The sequence below is a fragment of the Saccopteryx bilineata genome, chromosome 6 (genome assembly GCF_036850765.1).
Source record: "Saccopteryx bilineata isolate mSacBil1 chromosome 6, mSacBil1_pri_phased_curated, whole genome shotgun sequence".
Classification (NCBI taxonomy): domain Eukaryota; kingdom Metazoa; phylum Chordata; class Mammalia; order Chiroptera; family Emballonuridae; genus Saccopteryx; species Saccopteryx bilineata.
This window is the reverse complement of record NC_089495.1, coordinates 204,529,196-204,549,261: the sequence shown is the minus strand read 5'-3', so window position 1 is coordinate 204,549,261 and position 20,066 is coordinate 204,529,196. Positions and strand designations below refer to the sequence as shown.

At 56.8% G+C, this 20,066-nt stretch overlaps 1 protein-coding gene across 1 annotated transcript in view; it reads right to left on the bottom strand.

Moving 5' to 3' along the window:
* Positions 1-20,066, bottom strand: part of NOL4L (nucleolar protein 4 like) — a 130,627-nt gene that overhangs the window by 77,998 nt on the left and 32,563 nt on the right. The window contains exon 2 of the mRNA XM_066234255.1: positions 1,616-1,771. Within this exon, the coding sequence (XP_066090352.1) occupies positions 1,616-1,771 (156 nt within the window). The remainder of the gene's footprint in view (positions 1-1,615; positions 1,772-20,066) is intronic.

Genomic DNA, 20,066 nt, shown 5'->3' with positions numbered 1-20,066 from the left:
CAAGGCTCAGGGAGCTGGTGCCCAGGGCACGCTGTCTGAGCACAGGGCCTGCCCCAGGTTGCCCGCCTCTCCATCGCTGAGCAATGGTGCCGCATCTGGGGCGCATCGATACCGAAGGGCCCACCGTGGCCCCCGCCCGGGCATCCCTCCCTGGGCCCATGACCCTCTCGTGGAAATACCCTCAGAACTCCCTGCCCACAGGTCGTTTCCCGCACGTTCTCAGGAGCAGGACAGGGTGGCCCGCTGGGTCGCCCTCCCCTGCCTCCCTTAGCCTGGTCCTCATCGCCCCGAGGTCCCTGGCACAAGGGTCCAGCCTTAAGACTCATTCAGGGCAAAGGCCATCTTCTGAGGACAAGGACACATCTGATTATTGGATTTTTTTAAAAATCAGGAAGTTCGAAGGAAGTGTGGACTTACACGGGCCACCTCCACCACAGTCCAGGGCCGTCTATACAAGGAAGGTGGTGTGGGGGGCGTCCCACCTTCCTTGGGTGGGGAAACCGGTCATGGAGGGACAGGTCTCCACGGAGCCAAAGGGAAAGTGGCCACGGAGGGGGCGTGAGGTCACTGGCTGACTGCCACTCAGGGGCTGTGTGACCTTAGACAAGTGTGCTCAGCTCTCTGGGTCTCACTCTCCCTAACTGTGAAATGGGACCATGGTTCGTCACAGGGCTGCTGTCAGGCTTGAAGAGTGTAACGTGCCTGGCTTCCCTGGTTTAGCAACGGGCACTAGACACGCGGTTCAAAGCTGTGCCCAAGCCACGATGAAGAGACTCCAGAGGGAGAAGGGACCAGAACTCAGGCAGGTCCCTCCTGCTCGGGCCACCCTCCCCACGTGTGACGTTGCCCACCCATCACCATCGAGCTGGCTCTGCTCCCTCCTGCCTGCCCAAGGCTTAGACTGCCGGCTAATGGGTCCCCTTCCCCATGAAGCCCCCCTGGCTTAGCCCAGCATCTGGAGGTGCCTTTGCCGAACCTCCCAGGTATCTTGGTTTGTGTTCCCTCAAAGCTAGTTGGGGAGGCATTTCTGTCTTGGCTTTGTGTCTTGGTTTTTGCTGGCCTTGAGGCTTGGGACCAGGTCCTCAGACTTCTCCTGGGGAACTCCCAGGACGGACTTCACCAGGCGGTAGGGGACAGAAAACACTCACACACAGAGAGCATTCAGGACAGGCCCGGCACAGAGCAGGTGTCGTCCACCGTGGAAGTGTCTGGCCTTGCCATTAGCATTATGTAGCCACCCCCTTCCCCTCCCCCTCCCCCACTCCCCCCACCCCCAGAGCAGGCTGCAAGGGACTGGTGTGTGTGGGGGTGAGTGAAGCAGAAACGGGGAGAGAAAGGTTTCCCTCCGGCCCCCATCCTTCCCTCTCTTCCCCTCCCTCTCACTCCCTTCAACCTGCTTCTCCTTTGTGCTCAGACCACAGAACCCGCCCCCTGGCCCCGTGAGCCATCTCTGGCTGCCCTGCCCTTGCCCCATGTGCCCCCCTGGGTCCCCAAAGGCCGTTTCATCACGCCTCAGCTCCCTGCCCCGCCCCCCTCCCACCCAGCATGTGTGGAGCCCGTGGCCTCCTGCCAAGGCCTGGGGCGGCCGGCAGAGGCAAAGGGACAGAAAGCTCACCGCTCGGTAGGTTTTCTTCTGCCCGGCGTGCTTGGGGGCTTTGCCTGGCTCTGCTGAGCTCTCCACATGCATCGAGTAGATGATGTCAAAGAAATCTTCCACCACAGCGACCCGCTTCAGAGAGATGCCCTCCGGCTCCGACAGGCCATCTGCCCCCTGCGACAGGGTGGACAAGCTGCGTTAGTGTCAGGGATGATGGCGGGGTGAGAGCTGGACCCCGAGGCCTGGCAGCGGGTCCGGGGGCAGGACGGCGCCGCTCCCTGACCCCAGCGAGGCCCCTGATGGTAGAGCCGAGGGCGGGGGGGGGGGGGTAGTGGAAGGAGCCCATTGCAAGGGCCCCAGGGAGGAGGCTCCAGAGTCAGGGTGGCAACCGCTACCAAATCTACCAGAAACAATGGGCAGGGAAGACAACAACGCTAATACAAATTAAAAAAACAAAAAAAACCAACAACAAGAGAGGCTCCGTGTTCACAATTTCAGACAGATTGTGCCAGACTCCGGCGGGGCGCTCTGGAGTCACACGCTGTGCCAAGACCATCCTGGAAGTCTCCAGGGAGGGGGGGGCGCTAAATAGATGCGGCCCATCAGGAGCTCGCCAATTAGCAGTAACCTTTCACTGCAGGCCTGGGCAGGGGTCCCAGGGGGCCGGCTCGGATCACCTGGGTGACTCCTGCCTCCGCCCGGGCCTCTCAGAACAGCTCTCACCACGGCCCGCCCTCCCCGCTCCAGCCGCTGAGCGCCGGCAACGGCCACGGCCCGGGCTCTTTGTGTGCCATGTGGAGGACCAGAGTCATGAGGCCGCGCGGAGGCGGCAGGCGGGCACGAGGGCTGTTAGCGGGCCCCACGAGGTGCGCCAGGACTGAGACGGGGTCTTTCAACAGTGAAGGGCTGCCGCTGGGCTGACACCTGCCCTCCCCTAAGTGGGGGGGTGCTGGCACGGAGAGGTGGGGGGGCTGCAGAGCGGCATGCCGGGGGATGCAGGCTGGTGCAAGGTCCCTGAGGGACTGGGCCGCTCCGTGAGCTCCCCATTCACAGGGCAAGGTCTGCACACAGGCTCGGGCACACCTGGCTCTCAGCTATCTTCACCCCTGGAAGGGCTCTGGGGGGTGGGGGGCTTCAGAGAAGAAGAGGAAGCCAGGGGTGGAATTTGGGAAAAAAGGCTTTTCTCTAAAAGTTCCTGAAATACAAATTTCCAAGATAATCCCCCCCCTCCCTCAAAGGATCCTGCTCAAGGCCCGTCCGCTCCCGGCACCCAGAATGAGGCCGGACACTGCGCAGACTCAGTAAGCAACTACCAAATGGCTGACCAGTCCCACGCGACAGCCGGACAAGACAGTGTCACCCTTTCTTACTGTGAATAAGGTCCCGTCATTTAAGTGGCTGTATGACCCCGAGCAGGTATGTTGCTTCTCTGAGCCTCAGATTCTTTATCTGGAAAATGGGAACAACAGAAGCACCTTTCCCCTGAGCTACGAAGACGAATAAATGCAGTCTACACGTAGCACGTAGCACCGATCCCACAGCCCTCTCTGCCCATAAAAGCATTCCAGGCCACAGGTACTTCCGGAAAAGGGAGATGCGACTTGGTGAGAAGGGAACGGAGAAAGGAAGTCTGGTGAAAGACAACCTTGTAGCCTGACCAGGCGGTGGCGCAGCGGATAGAGCGTCAGACTGGGACACGGAGGACCCAGGTTTGAAACCCCGAGGTCACCGGCTTGAGAGCGGGCTCACTAGCTTGAGTGTGGGGTCGCTAGCTTGAGCGTGGGATCATAGACATGACTCCATGGTTACTGGCTTGAGCAAGGGGTCACTTGCTCTGCTGTAGCCACTGCCCCCCCCCCATCAAGGCACATATGAGAAAGCAATCAGTGAACAACTAAGGAGACTAAGGAGCCGCAATGAAGAATTGATGCTTCTTATCTCTCTCTCTTCCTGTCTGTCCGTCCCTGTTCCCTCTCTGTCCTTCTCTCTCTGTCTGTCACACACACACAAAAAGACCACCTTGTAGATAGATGAGATGGGAATTTCTCCTGAATCAGCTTGGTGACCTTGGGCAGGTCACTTCCTGACCTCTTGAAACTCAAGTTTCCTCACCTGTGAAACAGGCCTAAAAAGTCCCGGTCGAGGTTCTAAGGATTCCGTGAGCATGTACGCCTCAGGCCGTTGGCTGCATACAGGCTGGTAAGTGTCCATCTCTTCCCTTTGGCCCCACCGAGTTTGAACATTTTATGTCTAGGCACCTGCTCTGCTCTTATCTCTGGCCCCTCTGACCCATTCAGGCTATAGAACAGGTCCCCCAAGGTGACACCCACCACGGAGAGAGATGCACGGTCTTCTTTATGTCCTAAATAACACGCTTTGGCTGTCACACAAACTTGGAATAAACTTTCTTAAAGCCAAGGTGTAACTAACCAACCCCGATCAAACAGTGAAACACTGCCCGGCGCCTGCCCTGCGTCTGTCCCAGCTTCCCACGTCCACTCTTGGGCAGACACAGGTGACCGACAGCCCTGCACCTAGTCCAATGTGGCTGTGAAGCCATCCCAGAGAAACACTTCAGGGGAGCATTTTTTTTTTTGTAGCTCTGTTTAAAAACGGACGGTGACGCCCCCTGATGTTCAAACCTGGGTCCTGTGACCGGGTCTATCTCTAAGTGCGGAGATAGACGTACACAGGAAAGGAGAAGGCCCGTACCAGCTAGAATTCAGCTCGCACAAGGTATGCAGAGCCACACCTTGACCTGTCCTCTGCTGGGCGGGCCACCTGGACACCATGCATGCTACGCCCCAAGGGAAGAACACCAGGATATCTGTGTGGCCTTCAAGGAGAACCCTGGCAGGAGAACAAAGAAATCCCCCGGCGGTCACGTGCCACAGGCATCGCTGCCATGCCCTGCATCCGCAGAGGTAATAACCTTCATGCTGAACGCTGAAGGAGAGGCGTGCCTTCCCAAGCTGAGAATGCAGACACACCTCTGCAAGGCCAGGGCTGCTAATTAAAGGAGCAGCAAGCACCTTCCCCACAGCTCTGGGAGGCCCTGCCAACCACTTCTGCTTTGTACCCCGATGAGCTGAACCTCATCCGCTGCCCTCAGCAAGCTGGGTCCCGGATTGACAAAGGAAGCTTCACTTCATCTACGGGCTGGATAAGGAGGGGGCCTGGGGCCTCCTGACGACCCCCAGCTTCCCGGGAACACCAACCGGGAATGATGGCACGGAACCCTGCAGCAGCCCTTGGGAAAAGCCGTGAAAGAGAAGCCACACGGCCCGTCGGGAAGGACCGACCTCTGGGGCCTTGCTGCATGGGGAAGAATATCACCATGGTAACACACTCCATCCTTTGGAATCAGCCAACTCCACACAGTCGGGCCAGACCCAGGCCCACGACACCCAGACGTGGCGATTATTTTTTTTTTTTTAATTCATGGGGTTCCTAACTTTCTCGGACAACACTGTCTTTCTTAAACCCAAGCCCTTTGGGGCTCTAAGCTAAAGGCCAGGTTGCCAGTCACGGAAGACATCACCAAATGTCTACTTAAATACTACTGAGGGCCCTGGCCGGTTGGCTCAGCGGTAGAGCATCGGCCTGGCGTGCAGGGGACCCGGGTTCGATTCCCGGCCAGGGCACATAGGAGAAGCGCCCATTTGCTTCTCCACCTCCCCTCCTTCCTCTCTGTCTCTCTCTTCCCCTCCCGCAGCCGAGGCTCCACTGGAGCAAAGACGGCCGGGGCGCTGGGGATGGCTCCTTGGCCTCTGCCCCAGGCGCTAGAGTGGCTCTGGTCGCAACAGAGCGACTCCCCGGAGGGGCAGAGCATCGCCCCCTGGTGGGCAGAGCGTCGCCCTTGGTGGGCGTGCCGGGTGGATCCCGGTCGGGCGCATGCGGGAGTCTGTCTGACTGTCTCTCCCCGTTTCTAGCTTCAGAAAAATACAAAAAAAAAAAATACTACTGCGATTTCAAAATCTTTGGAACAGCAGTCCTCCAAGTTGGAGTCCCTAGGCCACTCGCATCAGCGTCATCTGGGAACTTGTTAGAAATGCACATTCTCAGGCCCCCCACAAGATCTACAGAATTGGAGGGCGGGGGGGGGGAGGTGTTAGAAGGCATCAAATAATCCTGGTGCGCAGCAGCTACTGAGAACTGGCGACTGGACTGTCTCCAGGACTTAGACAAGGAAGGTAAACGACTAGGGAAACTGGCACTGACTCATTAAACACAGACATGTGCTTCCAGGCCTAACATACTAATATTTCCTTCTCCAGTGAAGGCCAATCTTCCTAGTGGTGAGAACGAAAGAACCGTATTGGGCAACATTGGTATAAATTCAGAAACACCTGCCCAGAAACTTGATGTAGATCATGACTGGAAAAGGCCAGCAGTGCCTGGCATGCCAGCGCCAGATTTTTTAAGTCCTCCCTGGCACAGTTAATTAATTCTTAAGCAGGTCATCCCTTGACAAGTCTCCCCTGGCTTCCTCACGCTCCTCAAATGATCCGACCACGCAGCACAAGGAAGGCTGCTGCGTCCAGGGCGGCAGACCCACCGGGGAGTGAATGGCCTAGTGGTCTTACGAGGCCACGGGACAGGCCCATGCCAGGGCAGCCTCCGGGGCTGCTGTCGGGAGCCAACCCTCAGGTGAGCTCCAGAATCCGCATGCCTCTTGTCTGTCTCCCGCGAAGCCAAGTAAATGGACCCCTGCCCTTCCTGGCAGGTGAGGTCCAAATGCTAATGGATTATGGTTCTGTCCTCTCTATTGGAACTCCAAAGCCACCTGATGGTGGTAAGTTATATACTACTTATCGAGCTGGGCTGGCTGTTTCGGGCCACCAGGGTGCCGGTTAGGGCACCGCCATCACTATATTAGTGGCATACGCCTTCCAGCGATGAAGAAGCCATGGTTGGGAGGATATGGCTAAGAGCGGGGACATTTCTTAACCAGGCTCCTACAGCAGAGGAAGAAACCACAGAGCATGTCCGTAGGAGGTACCCTCTGGTGCATTTCAGATCCAGCCCGCGACAAGACAAGGCGTACAGATCAAGGAGACTGCCCTCAGAGAAGGTCCTTCGGCAGAACCCACCCCAGCGGAAATACGCCTCCGGCAACCACGTGTGTGTGGGAGCCCAGCACTTCAGGGGGTTGACCGCACAACTGAGAGGCCGTGGGGCCGCCCCAGCCCATCTGGGCCGGGCGGCTAAGAGGCTGAGATGACAGGCAGAGGCGACTGCAAATATGAGCTGCACGCTCCTCCTGACTTCTCCTGTCCCTCAAACCACGCTTGAATAAAATCAGGCCGGACCAGCGGTTTGGAAGCTTGGGGAGCAGTTTGGGGGGTGCTCCTACAAAGTCCCATTCCCACTCCTGGCAGGACCGAAGGAGGAGCCAAAGGGAGGAGTCAGCCTCCTGCAGAGCCCTCAGGTGGAAAGAAAACGAGGTGGAGAGAAATGTGAAAACCACACAAAACAGAGACAACACACAGAACAGAAAACCAGAATGAAGACCCTCTCCCAAACCTCCAGAACTCTTGCCTCCTCGGAATCCCCAAGAGTCGTCATTTGCAAAGGGCAATCCGACGACTGAGATGAGGGCATCGCTTAAATGGGGGACAAAGACAGTATTTGCCTTTCTCTCGATGATGAATACCACCGACTGTGGACTGGAAAACCAAAACCAAAACCAAACAAAATAAAAAATTAAAAATAAAAAACCTCCAAAATCTTTTTATTCACACCAGAATCTTAGGACCCACAGTTGCGTTGAGCTCTGTCTGTAGGTCTGCACGGGGCAGAGGGATGAGGCACCCCCATAAATAAATAAATACATAAACAAGGCGCTGACGACTCAATGTAGCACCTGCCTCTTCTCCACCCCTGTGCACAATCTCCAACTGTTAGTGCCAAGCCGCCACCGCGTCGCACCTGCCATCTGGAACGGGCCTCACATATTCCAAGACCTCCTTTCTGCTTCGCTGCATCTCCGTCTTCTTTCAAATCACGCCGGGGACCCAAACGCACACCCGAGGCCACAGAGGAAGGTGCCCGGGATCAGCCCCCCAAATAACAGTGCTACCTTTGAGGGGTGCCATATCTTTCGAGCAGCTCTGAATAATTTTCTTTTTCCTTTTTTTTTTTTTTTGGTTAACTCTAGGATGTCTGGAAAGGGGGAGGCGGAGGAAAGGGAAGAAAGAGAAGGGGTGCAGTGGCCAAAGTGTCCCCCTCTTGGCAGGAGAGGGGCAGTGGCCCAGGTTTAAGGGATGGAGGGAAGGAGCAGCTAATGGCCCTCTCCAGCGGGACAAGGGCAGGGCCTGGCTGGCTGCTGGTATTCTGGGCCTGTGGTGTCAGGAGGGAAGGGGTACTCTAAGAATAAAGTCACAGGCCTGGAGACAATTCATCCCTGGCCCTGAACAAGGGCCTGACCTGCCTGGGCCTCACTTTCTTCCTGTGTTGAGGTGACAAAATAGGTACAGTGGCTTTCACCGCCTTTACAGGGCGGCGGCGGGAACCCAAATGATACATAAATAGCCTCCGCCCTGGGCGAGACACCCCAAAATGACCACTGTCACCAGTACTCTGGAGGGTCGCGCTCCAGGACTCTGGGGACCCGCCTCCCTAGGAGGAGCCGGGACCAAGGACAGTAAATGGGGTCACTGAGAGAAGGGGAGTTCTAGGAGGAACAGGGCGGCCCTGAGCCAAGCAGGCCCCGAGGGCGGGTCCCTCCAGGGCCTCGGCAGGCGGCCGGGGAGCGCTAACAAGCAGGGGCCCCAGGTGCGGGGCCCCACCCCGGGCTGCGGGATGAGGGTAGAGGATGGGCCGCAAGGGAGGGGAGCGGCCCGCAAGCTAATGACTGTTGACAGCGCGCGCTGGGGCCGGCCGGGCCGCGCGCGCCTCTGACAGCTGCTTGGGCGGGGGCCGCGGGACCGGGGGCGGGGCTCCTGGCGCCCGGCGCGGGGCGGGGCGGGGATGAGGCGGCTCGCGCGCCCCCCTACCGCGCACGCGCGTGCGCCTCGGCAGGGAGGGGCGGGAGAGAGCGAGCGCGAGCACGCGCGGGGCCCGGGTTCGGCGGGCCTGCTAGAGCGGCTCGCGCGGGCTCCTCGCGGGCAGGCAGGTAATGAGAGTAACCATGGCAACCCACCAGAGGAAGTGTATTCTGCAGGAGACGTTAATCCCCTCTCCCCCGAGCTGGGACAGCCTGACTTTCCATTCTCACACAGTAATTAGATACCAGCTGTCAGTGCAGGGGGAACAGCTCCGCGGCTGCAGCCCGGCTGGGGGGGGCGCACAAAGGGGGCGGGGGGGGAGCGGGGAGGAGGGCGTTAAAGACACAGGGACGCTTTCCCGCGGCGGGCCGCGCGCCGCGCCACCCCGTCTCCGGGCGCGCGCCCGCTCACCTGGAGACCACGCCCGCGCGGGACTCCGCCCACTCCCCGCGCACCTGCTTCGCGCGCGCGCGCGCGCGAGCCCTCCCGCCCTCGCGTTCCCCCTCTCCCAGTCCCGCCTCTCCCATTCCCGGCGCACCTGCCCTGCTCCCGCCCCGCCACCCTCGGGACGCTGCCCACCTGTCCTTTGTGCGGGGCGGTACCATTCGATCTGGCCAGCTCTCCTTCAGGGAGCGCCCGCTTTCTGCCAGGCGCTGTGCCAAGCCTGATCTGTGTAATCCTCACAGACCCTCTGCGGCAGGCGCCTTTGCAGTTCCCCGCCCAAGGCGCAGCGGGGTGTGGCCATTTGTCCTGGGTCATACAAACTTGAACCCCATCCCCGTGCCCATTTAACCACCCCAAGCTACAGCGCCTCCTCATCGTGTTCACATCCGTTATAGCTCCGCGTGAGGGGGGTGCCGCTCTCAACCACTCAAGGAAACAAAACAGTCACACTGGCGGCTGGCATCGTGGTGCTTTTTCTTGTGCACCAAACACTCACAGCCGCATTTTACTCTCCCAGCAGCCCTGGGAGGTTTGTTATCCCCATCTTACAGGTGAGGAAACCGAGGCACGGAAAGCTGAAGGAGCGGGACTGGGATCCAAACCCAGGCAGTCAGACCCCTTGGTCCATGCTCCCAGCGACTGGACACTATTAAGTCCACTCCTGGTGGCTGAAATGTAGTCTAGGTCTTTTTTCACTGTTCAGCCATCCACGTCCTGTTCTGGCATCAGTAAGGGTCTGCCTCTCTTAGTCATACCTGAGAAATCTTAGATCTAAGTTTCTAGGCCTTAAGCCACTGCCATGTCCCTAATTTCTGCCAGGCCTCCCAGAAACCCTTGCTCTCAGCGTGGGTAGCCACTTGAAAATCGTTCTAGGCCAGCCTCTCCACTTCCCAGGTAGGAAACTAAGACCACTAGGCCAAAGGCTAGTCCAAAGAGATGACCTGCTGGGGTCTTTGGTGGGGGAGCTCAGTCCCCACAGGCCCAGCTGTGCCTGCTACCCCCAACTCCACGATCAGACCTGGGCGGGGGGCATGCCAAGGAGGGGCAGGAAGTGTTGCGACGCAGAGCAGGCTCTGTCCCCAGTGGCAGCGGTGTCTGGGGCAGGAGGAGGCTATCTGATCCCTTCCCCACTGCCCTGGCCATGACCTCCTCCCTCCCTCCATCTCTCCCTCCTCCCTCATCATCGCCAGAGTAGCCAGCACCCTGGGCTACAGCGAAGAACCCAGCGTTCTCTAACCCAGCCTGCATTCCTGTGGGAGGAGGGATGGGGGTGGGGGGAGGCTGTGCCCAAGGCTTTAGGGACAGGGGCACCCTTGGGGCTGCCAAGGCCGAGCTGCTTCCAACCTCACCGTTTCCTGCCTAGGCTTTCCCCATCTCTCAGTAGCAGAGCTGCCTAAATTTGGCTCCAGGAGGGAGTGGGGGAGGTGGAAGCAGGCGGCTGCTGTCAGAGGCCAGGGCGCAGCTCCCTGTCTAGCCGGCTGGCATTTTTGCTGTCTGGATGAGGGCAGGGGGGCCCAGCAGCCCTCCCCCGAAAGGGAGATGTTCGTACCTCCTGACACGCGCTGAGTAATGTGCAAACGACATGCAAACTGAGCTTCAAATCAGCATCTCAGCCAGGGAACAGCTTGGATGCTGCTTTTGGGATGAGAACAGAAGGACCCGTGGCCCCACTCCCCAGGGGCTCCGGTGGGGGGCTGGGTGGGGGGCACAGGACGTCTGGGGCTAGGGGTTAGGAGACTCGGTTTCTCGCCAGGTGTAGCTTTTGGTCTTTAGATCAGTAGCTGGACCCTCGGGTCTCAGCCTGAGGGCAGGGCCATGGTTTTCTCTGCCTGCTCAGGCATAGGGCTGGGCACACCCTGTCACATGGCTAAGCATGTGAGCTCTGCAGCCACCCTGCCCAGGTTTGAACCCTGGCTCTCCACTGACCAACTGAGTGAATCCCTCAACAGCACACCCAGGCAAATGGGCTTGTGGGACTGGGCATCTATTTTAGTGCACTCACTGCCCTTCCCTAGAAGTTGGTCACAGGGGCCTGCCCTGAAAGGCCAGGGGCTTCGGAATCAGACCTGGACTCCAGGCCTGGCTCAGCCATCGAGGGAGGCTCTGTGGGTCTCACTCTCCTCATCTGCAAAATGGGTTCAGTATCTCCAAGGTCAGCTGGGATGTCGCATGAGAGTCTGGTGGGCAATGGGCACCCCAGAAGTTTTCCCATTGCTGTAGCCTCATTGTTCTCTGCATTGATTCAACTATTTTATCCCGTTCCCGTCTCCCCTCTCTTCTTCGCTCTCTGTCCTGGTTTATGCTTATCTCTAGATAACTGTAAATTTCTTGCAGCCTCTCTCCTCTCTTTCTCTCCACCTGTCCTGGTGACCTCAGGCAAGTTGCTGCCTCTAAGAGTTTCCGTCTGCGCAACTGCTAAATGGGGGTTATGGAAGTTGGATGATGAGTTCTATCTGGGGTCTGGGACCTCATGGCCACTTGATGGAAGGCCACTCTTCTTTACAAGCCTTCCCCCTTCCCCACCCATCACCCTGAATGACCAGGAGAGGTGGGCTGTGCCCACAGCTCTATCGGGCATGGGGTGTAGGGGCCCTGCTTCTCGGTTCTCTGTTTAACCCCAGATAACTGCTCTCCTGCCCCTCGGCCGGGGCTGATATGAGCTGAATCCAACTTCCTGCCACCCAAAAGCCACTTCCTGCCAAACTTGAGCTGATACCAGAAGAACTTGTTTTCTCTGCACAGAGCAGTCCCTGGTGGGGCAGCCACCCGCCCGCCCCGGTGAGAACATTCTTTCCATCTGCCTGTGTGCCTGGTGGGGCTGGCTGGGGCAGTATGGGGACTCTGCTGTCCTCGCCTCTGGACTGACTGCCCATTCTGCCCCAGGAAGGGTGCCAAGTGTCCCTTTGGTCCCAGACAAGTGATAGACAGCAATACACAGCCACATACACAGTCAGGCTGACAGAGTCCCCACAGCCATCAGGCATCTGAGGTCCAGAACATCCGTGTGTGACACTGTCAGACATAGTCACCGCACTCGGAGTCACACACAACCATCCAGTCGCCGGACAGAGTCACAGTAGGAATTCCGCAGACAGTTACGTCCGGTCTCAGGGTCACTCACACCTGTGCACACAGACAGAAATCAGCGCTCGAGCTCCCCACGCTCACCCAGCAACCCCTTTCTTGATGTGGTCACCGATTCAACCAGTACCCGTTGAGGGTCTGCTCCGTGCCAGGCCTTGGGCTAACCTGTATGTCGAATGATTGGAAGAATAACAAATAATGAGCTGACCCATGCTGGTCCCTCAATTTCCTGATCTGTGAAATGGGGGGAACAGCCCTCCCCCGTCGGGCTGTTGGGAGGGTTAACGAGCGACACCACGCAGAGCCCTTGTCTCTCTCTGGCCCACAGAGAATGCCCTCTAAGTGAGGCTATCTTAGCTAGCCAGCAGCATCCTGTGCTCGGCTCCCGCCAAGACCTTAAATACATTATCTCCCTGAGCCCCCGCCTGCGCCCCGGAGGCGAAGGTCGCCATCCCCATGTTTGCAGATGAAGAAACTGAGGCTCAGAGAAGAGGCCTACGGAGTTCCCAGGGCGCCCTCACGACCCCGTCTCCTGCCGCACCGCCCACCCACGCGCGCTCCCACTCGGCCGCTCCAGCCTGCAGCACCGCCCACCCACGCGCACTCCCACTCTGCCGCTCCAGCCTGCAGCACCGCCCACCCACACGCACTCCGTTGCCTCTGCCTGGAATACCCTTGCCACTTGCTCTGGGCGTCACGCCTCCCGAGCTGCCTCCTTACATAGCTCCTCCCTAAAGCCTGTGTCATCCGCGGATTACTCCCCTCAGAACACGTAGGGTTTGTGAAACAGCGGGCCCCCCACTGGACTTTAGGATACCAAAGGTCGGGACCCTTGTGTCCTGTTCTCTGACACACAGTAGGTACTCAACAGCTTCAGAACCATGTGAATATACAAAGTGGTCTGTTCTTCACAGCCACTTGAGGAAAGAGTCCGGAACCCAAACCCAGGACACTCAGATGCCAGACCTCATTTCTACCCTACCAAGCAGGCACTTAATAACTTGTGAATGAATGAATGAGTGAGTGAATGAATGAATGAATGAAAGAAACTCAGATATCAGGATCCCAGGCCAGTGTTCCCAAACTGCCTTCATTTCCTGGCAGCATGGACGTGAGCCAAGCCAGCTCCGACGGTGCCGGGGTTGACGGCTGCCTAACGCCGGCTGTCAGGAGCTCGTCCGGCCACAGCCGCCAGCAGGGGAGACCAGCTGGCGGTGCAGGGTCCACGAGCCCAGGCCTGGAATCTGAGCCGCCCTGAGAGGCCCAGCTTCTCTCTGGGCCCCCACAAACTGGCCTTTGTTCCCCAGGCCGGCCAAGACCCAGCAGCTTGGACTTTCTCTCTGCCTGCGGCACCCGCGCTGAGCCTGGTGGGATAAATGGACCAGCCTCCCCTCTGTCCATGCCCAGGATGTTGCTTCAGGACTAAATGGAGATGTAATTTTCTATACAAATCCATGACAATTTAGATGGAGTGATTGTAATTGGCTTTTCAATGGGGGTTTTGTCCAGTGCTGGTGGCTGGAACTGGGTGGCCTGTTTGAGGCAGGCTCCATTTAAATGACAATAAAGCAATAATATTGAGGACTTGTACAGTGCCCAGAGCCCCTCATGGGCCCAAGGGGAGTCTCATGTTTATGGATCTCGTCCTTCCCTGGGGACTGTCTGGACAACAAGGGTGGGGTGGGGTGGGGTGCGGTGGGGTGGGAAGAGGGGCTGCCACATCTTTGGGCTCCCAGGCATAAGAATTCTGGGATGGCTGGGGTACAGTCCCATGTCCCCTGGCTTGCCTTCCCCCTCATACATGACACACTCACTAACTTGGGCCACCCACCCGAAGGCTGTCTAATACCTGGGGATGCCCAGGTACCCTCCCAGGCAGGTCAGAGGGAGGTCACAATTGTTAGCACAGCATGAGGTTTGGGAGTGTGACCCAGAGCCAGACGGCAGGGGTTCCCTTCCGACTCCCCTTCCTTACACGAGCTTACTGAGTTTCAGCAAGCCGTTTCACCTCTCTGGGCTTCTGTGTCCCCAGCCATAAAGTGGAGCTGCAATAAAAGTTAGGACGAGCAGGAAGTGGCTGAACAGGGGCAGGTGGAAGGTGCTGCTATACCTAAGTTACTGCCACTGTTCATTAAAAGCTCCGGCTCTCTGGTGGCAGATCTACTGGGTGGCCGTGGGCATGTGACGTGGCTCCTTTAGACCTCCCTCGGCTTCTCTCTGAGGCGGGGCTCTCAGGACAGGCCCCCCCCCCCTGCACACAGGGTTGTGAGGATTTAAGGAGAGGACGCAGCACAGAGTGGGCACCAGCTCCATGAACGTTATCTCTCTGCGCTGTGATGCTGCCCAGCCTGCCATCCAGTGATAATTATAGTGCTGACTGTGGGAGACAGAAAGGGGAGAAAAGAAAGCTCACAGGAAGCCAGGATGGAGCTGCTGCTGCCGCTGCCACTGTCAGGGGATGCCCAGGAGGGGAGGGGCCTCAGACACCCAGGGCGGGGTGTGGGGCTGTGTAGAGGATGGAAGGCTTCACGAAGTAGGTGACATGGTGACGTTTGGGGCCAGGCTTTAAAGGATGAGTGGAATTTTTGCCATTGTGAAGGGGGATACCACTGCCGGGCGCTGCGGCTACCGAGTCCCTCATGGGCAGACCCTGAGGCCATACCTCCCGAATAAGTGATCTGTACCTGTGGGCAGGTGGTGAAGGAGAGACCTGGATGGAGTGAGGTTGACAGCATCTAGGAAGGGGGAGACAGCAGGTGCCAAGGCCTGCCGGTGGGCGGGCCAGGTGGTGGCACCTGAGGCAGTGGAGAGTGGAGAGTGGAGAAAGGGCAGAATGTGGCTGGAGAGAGGGCACAGGGGATGTGGCACTACTCTGTGAAACCAGCAGCCCTGGAGGGACTTGGGAGCAGGCGGGTAACACCATCCAAAAAGCAATCTCCTAAGGATCTCCCCCCCCCCCGCTGCTCATGGAAAATGGGCCGCCAAGAGGAAGGGGCAAGAGGGGACCCAGGGAGACAGCAGGGCCAGCGGCAGGGTCCCCACAGGGAGGTAAGTAGCTGGGTCGGAGAAAGAGCAGACGCTTGTTCCGCGTTAGATGGATAGTGGGCGGGCAGAAGAACAGGGGGCACTCTCGGCCTGAGCAGGGGCTGTGTGCAGAGGGTACTTAAGCAGGACTGGTGGAGGGAGACGACACAGTGAGAGTGGGGTCTCTCCCCACACCAGGCTGAGGCTCCTGGGCGTTTTTCTTAAAGGCAGCAGGAAGCCAACACTATTTTTCTCCAGGCAGAGAAAGACCACGCTGGGATTTGTGCTTCTGAAAGATCATTCTGGCTGCAGGGTGGAAGGGTTGCGGGTGGCCGGTGGGCGAGGCTGGAGGGAAGGAGGCAGGGAGCGGGAAAAGCTGTGGGGGCTGGAGGCATCCCGGCCATGGCCCAACTCTGAGAGCCACACGCTGGCTGCTCCCTCAGGTCTGCAAATGAGTGCTAGGCCACAGAGCTTGTCAAGACAGAGGAGGGATCCCAGGTGAGGGCAAACGCAAAGCCATCTCTCGGTCACTAACAAAACCCCATCGTCAAAGGTGTTTCATCCTACCAGTCAGCCGTAGAGCCCTGAGGGTGAGCCCAGAAGGTGGGTACTATTATCGTTGCCATTTTACAGGTGAAGAAAGCCAAGACTCTGAGTCCCTGGCCAGAGGGGACCCAGCTGGAAGTGAGAGCCAGACTCCCAGACCCACACCCCAGAAATCCTACCCATGCCGAAGGCCAAAGGGGCTTAGGGACATCACTTTGGGAAGCAAGCAGAGGTCTGTGATGATTTTAAACTTAGGGCTAATGTTCAAAAGTTGGGAAACATCACGGAAGAAGAAAACCTGAACTTTTGGATGGAAACTCCTAAAGTGGGCAGCCCCAGGGGACCCAGTCCTTAAATCTCACCATATCGTGGGACCCCACCAGCCTCACATCCCTCCTCTGCCTCCATGCGGCTAGTCGGCCAGACATAGCTGAGGGTGAGTGTGTTGGAGGGCGAAGGAAAGGCACCCACCCATTCATCCAACAAGTGCACGGACACCACCACCCTGCCCCCCGCCCGGTCATCACCACCCAACCTCCGCCCCCAAAAGCCTTCTCCATCTCCACCGGCTCAGGTCAAACACCCAGGGGTCAAGCTGGGCCCCTTCCCCTTTCTCTCATACCCCTCATGCCCCTGCCACCCACCAGCAAACTCTGGGGGCCCCACCTTTCACCTAGATCCAGAATCCGACTGCATTCTACCACCTTTCCTGCTCTGACTTCCCCCACCCCCACCCAGGGCCCGTGGGGTGCGGGGCAAAGGCGTGCTGGCAGTGAGAGCCTGGTGGGGGGGGGGGGGGCTCCTGCCCTGCCTCCCTGGGTTCCAGTGTCTTCGTCTATAGAAAAGGGGACAAAGAGGGTCCTTTTGACCCTATTATCCTTCTGTCCAGATTTGAGAACTGGGAAGAACCTGGTTCACAAGATACTTCATGTTAAAATTCTAACTGCCTCCTGGCCTGGGCAGGACACAGGTGGGACAGGAGAAAAGAGTGTGGCTATCGGAGGCAGTAACTCTTTAGATTTTGAAGGCCCTGGGGGAGGGAGGGCCAGGCACTCCCCGGGGGGGGGGGGACCTATCTTGTTCGCTGCTGACTGGATTCCCAATGGCTAGGAAGGATATTTCTCAGGAAACACAGTAATTGAATGAATGAATGAATGAATGAATGAATGAATGAATGAATGAATGAACAAATGAATAAACAAGCCATCCTGGTCCTCCAAAGGGCCCCTGGGCATTCACTCACTTTCAGAGGGCTTGGATTTTCCCATCTGAGAAACAGAGTAACCCAGCCTTGCCTTCCTTCTCTGTAACAAGTAACACTTATCAAACACTATGAGTCAGGGACTGGCTCAGGAAACAGGAACAACTCCTTTTGATGGTTGAGAAAATTGAGGCCCAGAGAAGTTAAGTGACATAACCAAGGTCACACAGCTCCTAAGTGCCTGCGCCAGAGGACCCACCCAGCCAGCCTGGCCCCAGAGCTCTCGTTCTTAAACACCGTGCCAGGCAGCCCTTCAAGAAGAAATGAGGTCTGGGGAAGTCAGCTCCGAGGAGGCAGCCCACGCCGCAGATGGCACTCTGCTGGGCAGGGCTGCCAGCTCAACAATCTTTCTATGGCTCCCTACTGCTCGTCAAATAACACCCAGCAACCCGCCTCTGGACCCAAGGCCCCCGGAAGTGGCTCCGCCCTCGGTGCACACCTGACAGTCAAGCAGCCCTCACTGCTAGTCTTCCCATCACCCCGAGGCTGTCCTGCCTCTGTGCCCAGATACAAGCTGTGCCCTCTGCCTGGAATGCCATCACCTGGCTTCTGAGTCCTGCCTCCTCTGAGTTTCATTCAAATGCCCTTCTCCCCTCCCCCACCCCTGCCCACCCTTCCAGCCCCCCCCCCACAAGACTTCCCTGACCCCCGGCTGTATTTCTTATCTTCAATTTCCCATAGCATTTTGTCAACAAGAGTCTCATTAACGTGTCTCAAGATAGGTAGGTACCACGAACAATGCCGCTTTACAGATGAGGAAACCGAGGCACCGAGAAGGGAAGTGAGCTGCCGGAAAGGACAGGGGACGCGGAGTCAGGAGGGACCCAACGCTGGGCCTCCAAGCCCCTGGGTCGGCCCACGTCTCCAGAAGTCTGCCACTGAGTCTCAGCTGCCGCACTGGGGAGGACGCAGCCCGAGGGCAGAAGCCGCTTGTCACTCCTACGGCCTCGCCTTGCGGAGCCCAGCGCACAATAGGTGCTCCTTCAGGACTCCTCAGAGAGGAAGAGACTGCCCTCTGGTTAAGTGAGGTCAGAGAAAGAGATTTTCCAGGCATCCCATGCTGAGTCTGCATTCCTTCCGTCATTATCTGGAAGGGACATGAGGCACACTGAAAGCAGAGGGACTGGACAGGAAGGCGATGGGAGGTCAGCAGGGTCCAGAGGCAGACACACACACACACCGTATGACCTGAGATCACTGTAAAGTGGAGATTTTACCTCTGACCTTCGCGGTCCCTGGGCCGGATGAATAGTGCCGATACTGTATAGAATGAGTGTTCAATATACAGTAACCCCGGTTATTAACGGATGGTTCATAGTCTAGGCATTGTTGCCAGGAGTGGAGGGCAATCTGGCATCATCTATTAAAGACCAAAAGCATATTCCCTCAGACCCGGCAATCCCACTCCTTGGGGTACACTCACGCGTATGGGAAATGGCCATGTACGTTCAAGATTGTTCACTGAAGTCTTATTACGGGAGTAAAACATTGGAAACAGCCTAAATGTCCATCAACAGAGAACTAGGTAAATAAATTACGGTACATCCATAAAAATGGAATACTACGCAGCTATAGAAAAGAATGGGAGTTCTTTATGCTCTGACACGCTTGTGCACTGACAACACATGGATGTACTGTTTAGCGGAAAAGCCACCTCAAGGGTGTGGGCGCTAAAGCTGGAAAGCTCTCAGAAGGAAACATAGGGTTAAGCAGTGGTTTCTCAGATATGACACCAAAAGCACAAGCAATAAAAGAGAAAAACAGACAAGTTGGATGTCATGAAAATTAAAAACTTTTGTGCTCCAATGACCACCATCAAAAATAAAAATGAAAATGCAACTGACAGACTAGAAGAAAATATTTGCAAGTCGTACGTATCATAAGGTACTTGTCTCTAGAATATGTAAAGAACCCCTACAATTAAATAATAAAAGAATAGCACAATTAGCCTGACCAGGAGGTGGCGCAATGGATAGAGCGTTGGACTGGGATGCAGAGGACCCAGGTTTGAGACGCTGAGGTCGCCAGCTTGAGCGTGGGCTCATCTGGTTTGAGCAACGCTCACCAGCTTGGACCCAAGCCGCTGGCTTGAGCAAGGGGTAACTCGGTCTGCTGAAGGCCTACGGTCAAGGCACATATGAGAAAGCAATCAATGAACAACTAAGGTGTTGCACCGAAAAACTGATGATTGATGCTTCTCATCTCTCTCTGTTCCTGTCTGTCTGTCCCTATCTATCCCTCTCTCTGACTCTCTCTCTCTGTCAAAAAAAAAAAAAAAAATCAAAGGATCCGAATAGACATTTCTCCAAAGATCATACACAAATGGCTCATAAGCACATGACAAGATGCTCAACACCATCACTAGCCAGCAGGGAAACGCAAGTCAGAACCTCAGGCGATACCACTTCACACCCAGCAGGTTCTAATCAAAGGCAGGCAATAATAAGTGTTGGCAAAGTTGTGGGGGACAATCAGAAGCCTCGTCCACTGCTGACAGGACTGTAAATGGTTCAGCCACTTGGGAAAACAGTCTGGTAGCTCCTCATAACATGGAACATGGTTACCCGTACAGTCCTGGCAATTCTATCCCTACGTGGACATACAAACAGGCATCCACTCAAAAGCTTGAACATGCCTGTTCCAAGCAGCAAAATGTGGGAACAACCCAAATATCCATCAACTGTCGACGAGAAAAGTAAAATGAGTCTATCCACACAATGGAATATTAGTTGGTCATAAAAAGGAAGGAAGAGCATGCTGCAATATGCACAGGGTCTTGAGAAAAATTATACTGAGTGAAAGAAGTTAGGCACAAAGACCACACAGTATATGACTCCATTTGCAGGAAACGTCCAGAGAAGGCACATCGACAGAGAAAGCAGCAGGTTGGTGGTTGTCTAGGATGGGCAGGGGGAGGGTCGGGGAGAAATGGAGGGTGACTCCTCATGGGCATGGCGTTTCTCTTTGGGGTGCTGGAAATGATTGTGGTGATGCTTACAGAACTCTGAATACACTACAAACCACTGAACTGTATTTCAAATGGATGAGCCGTGTTACGTATAAATTACACGGTCAACAAAACCATTCCAAGGGGGCGGAAAAAAGCTACCGACAGAAGTGG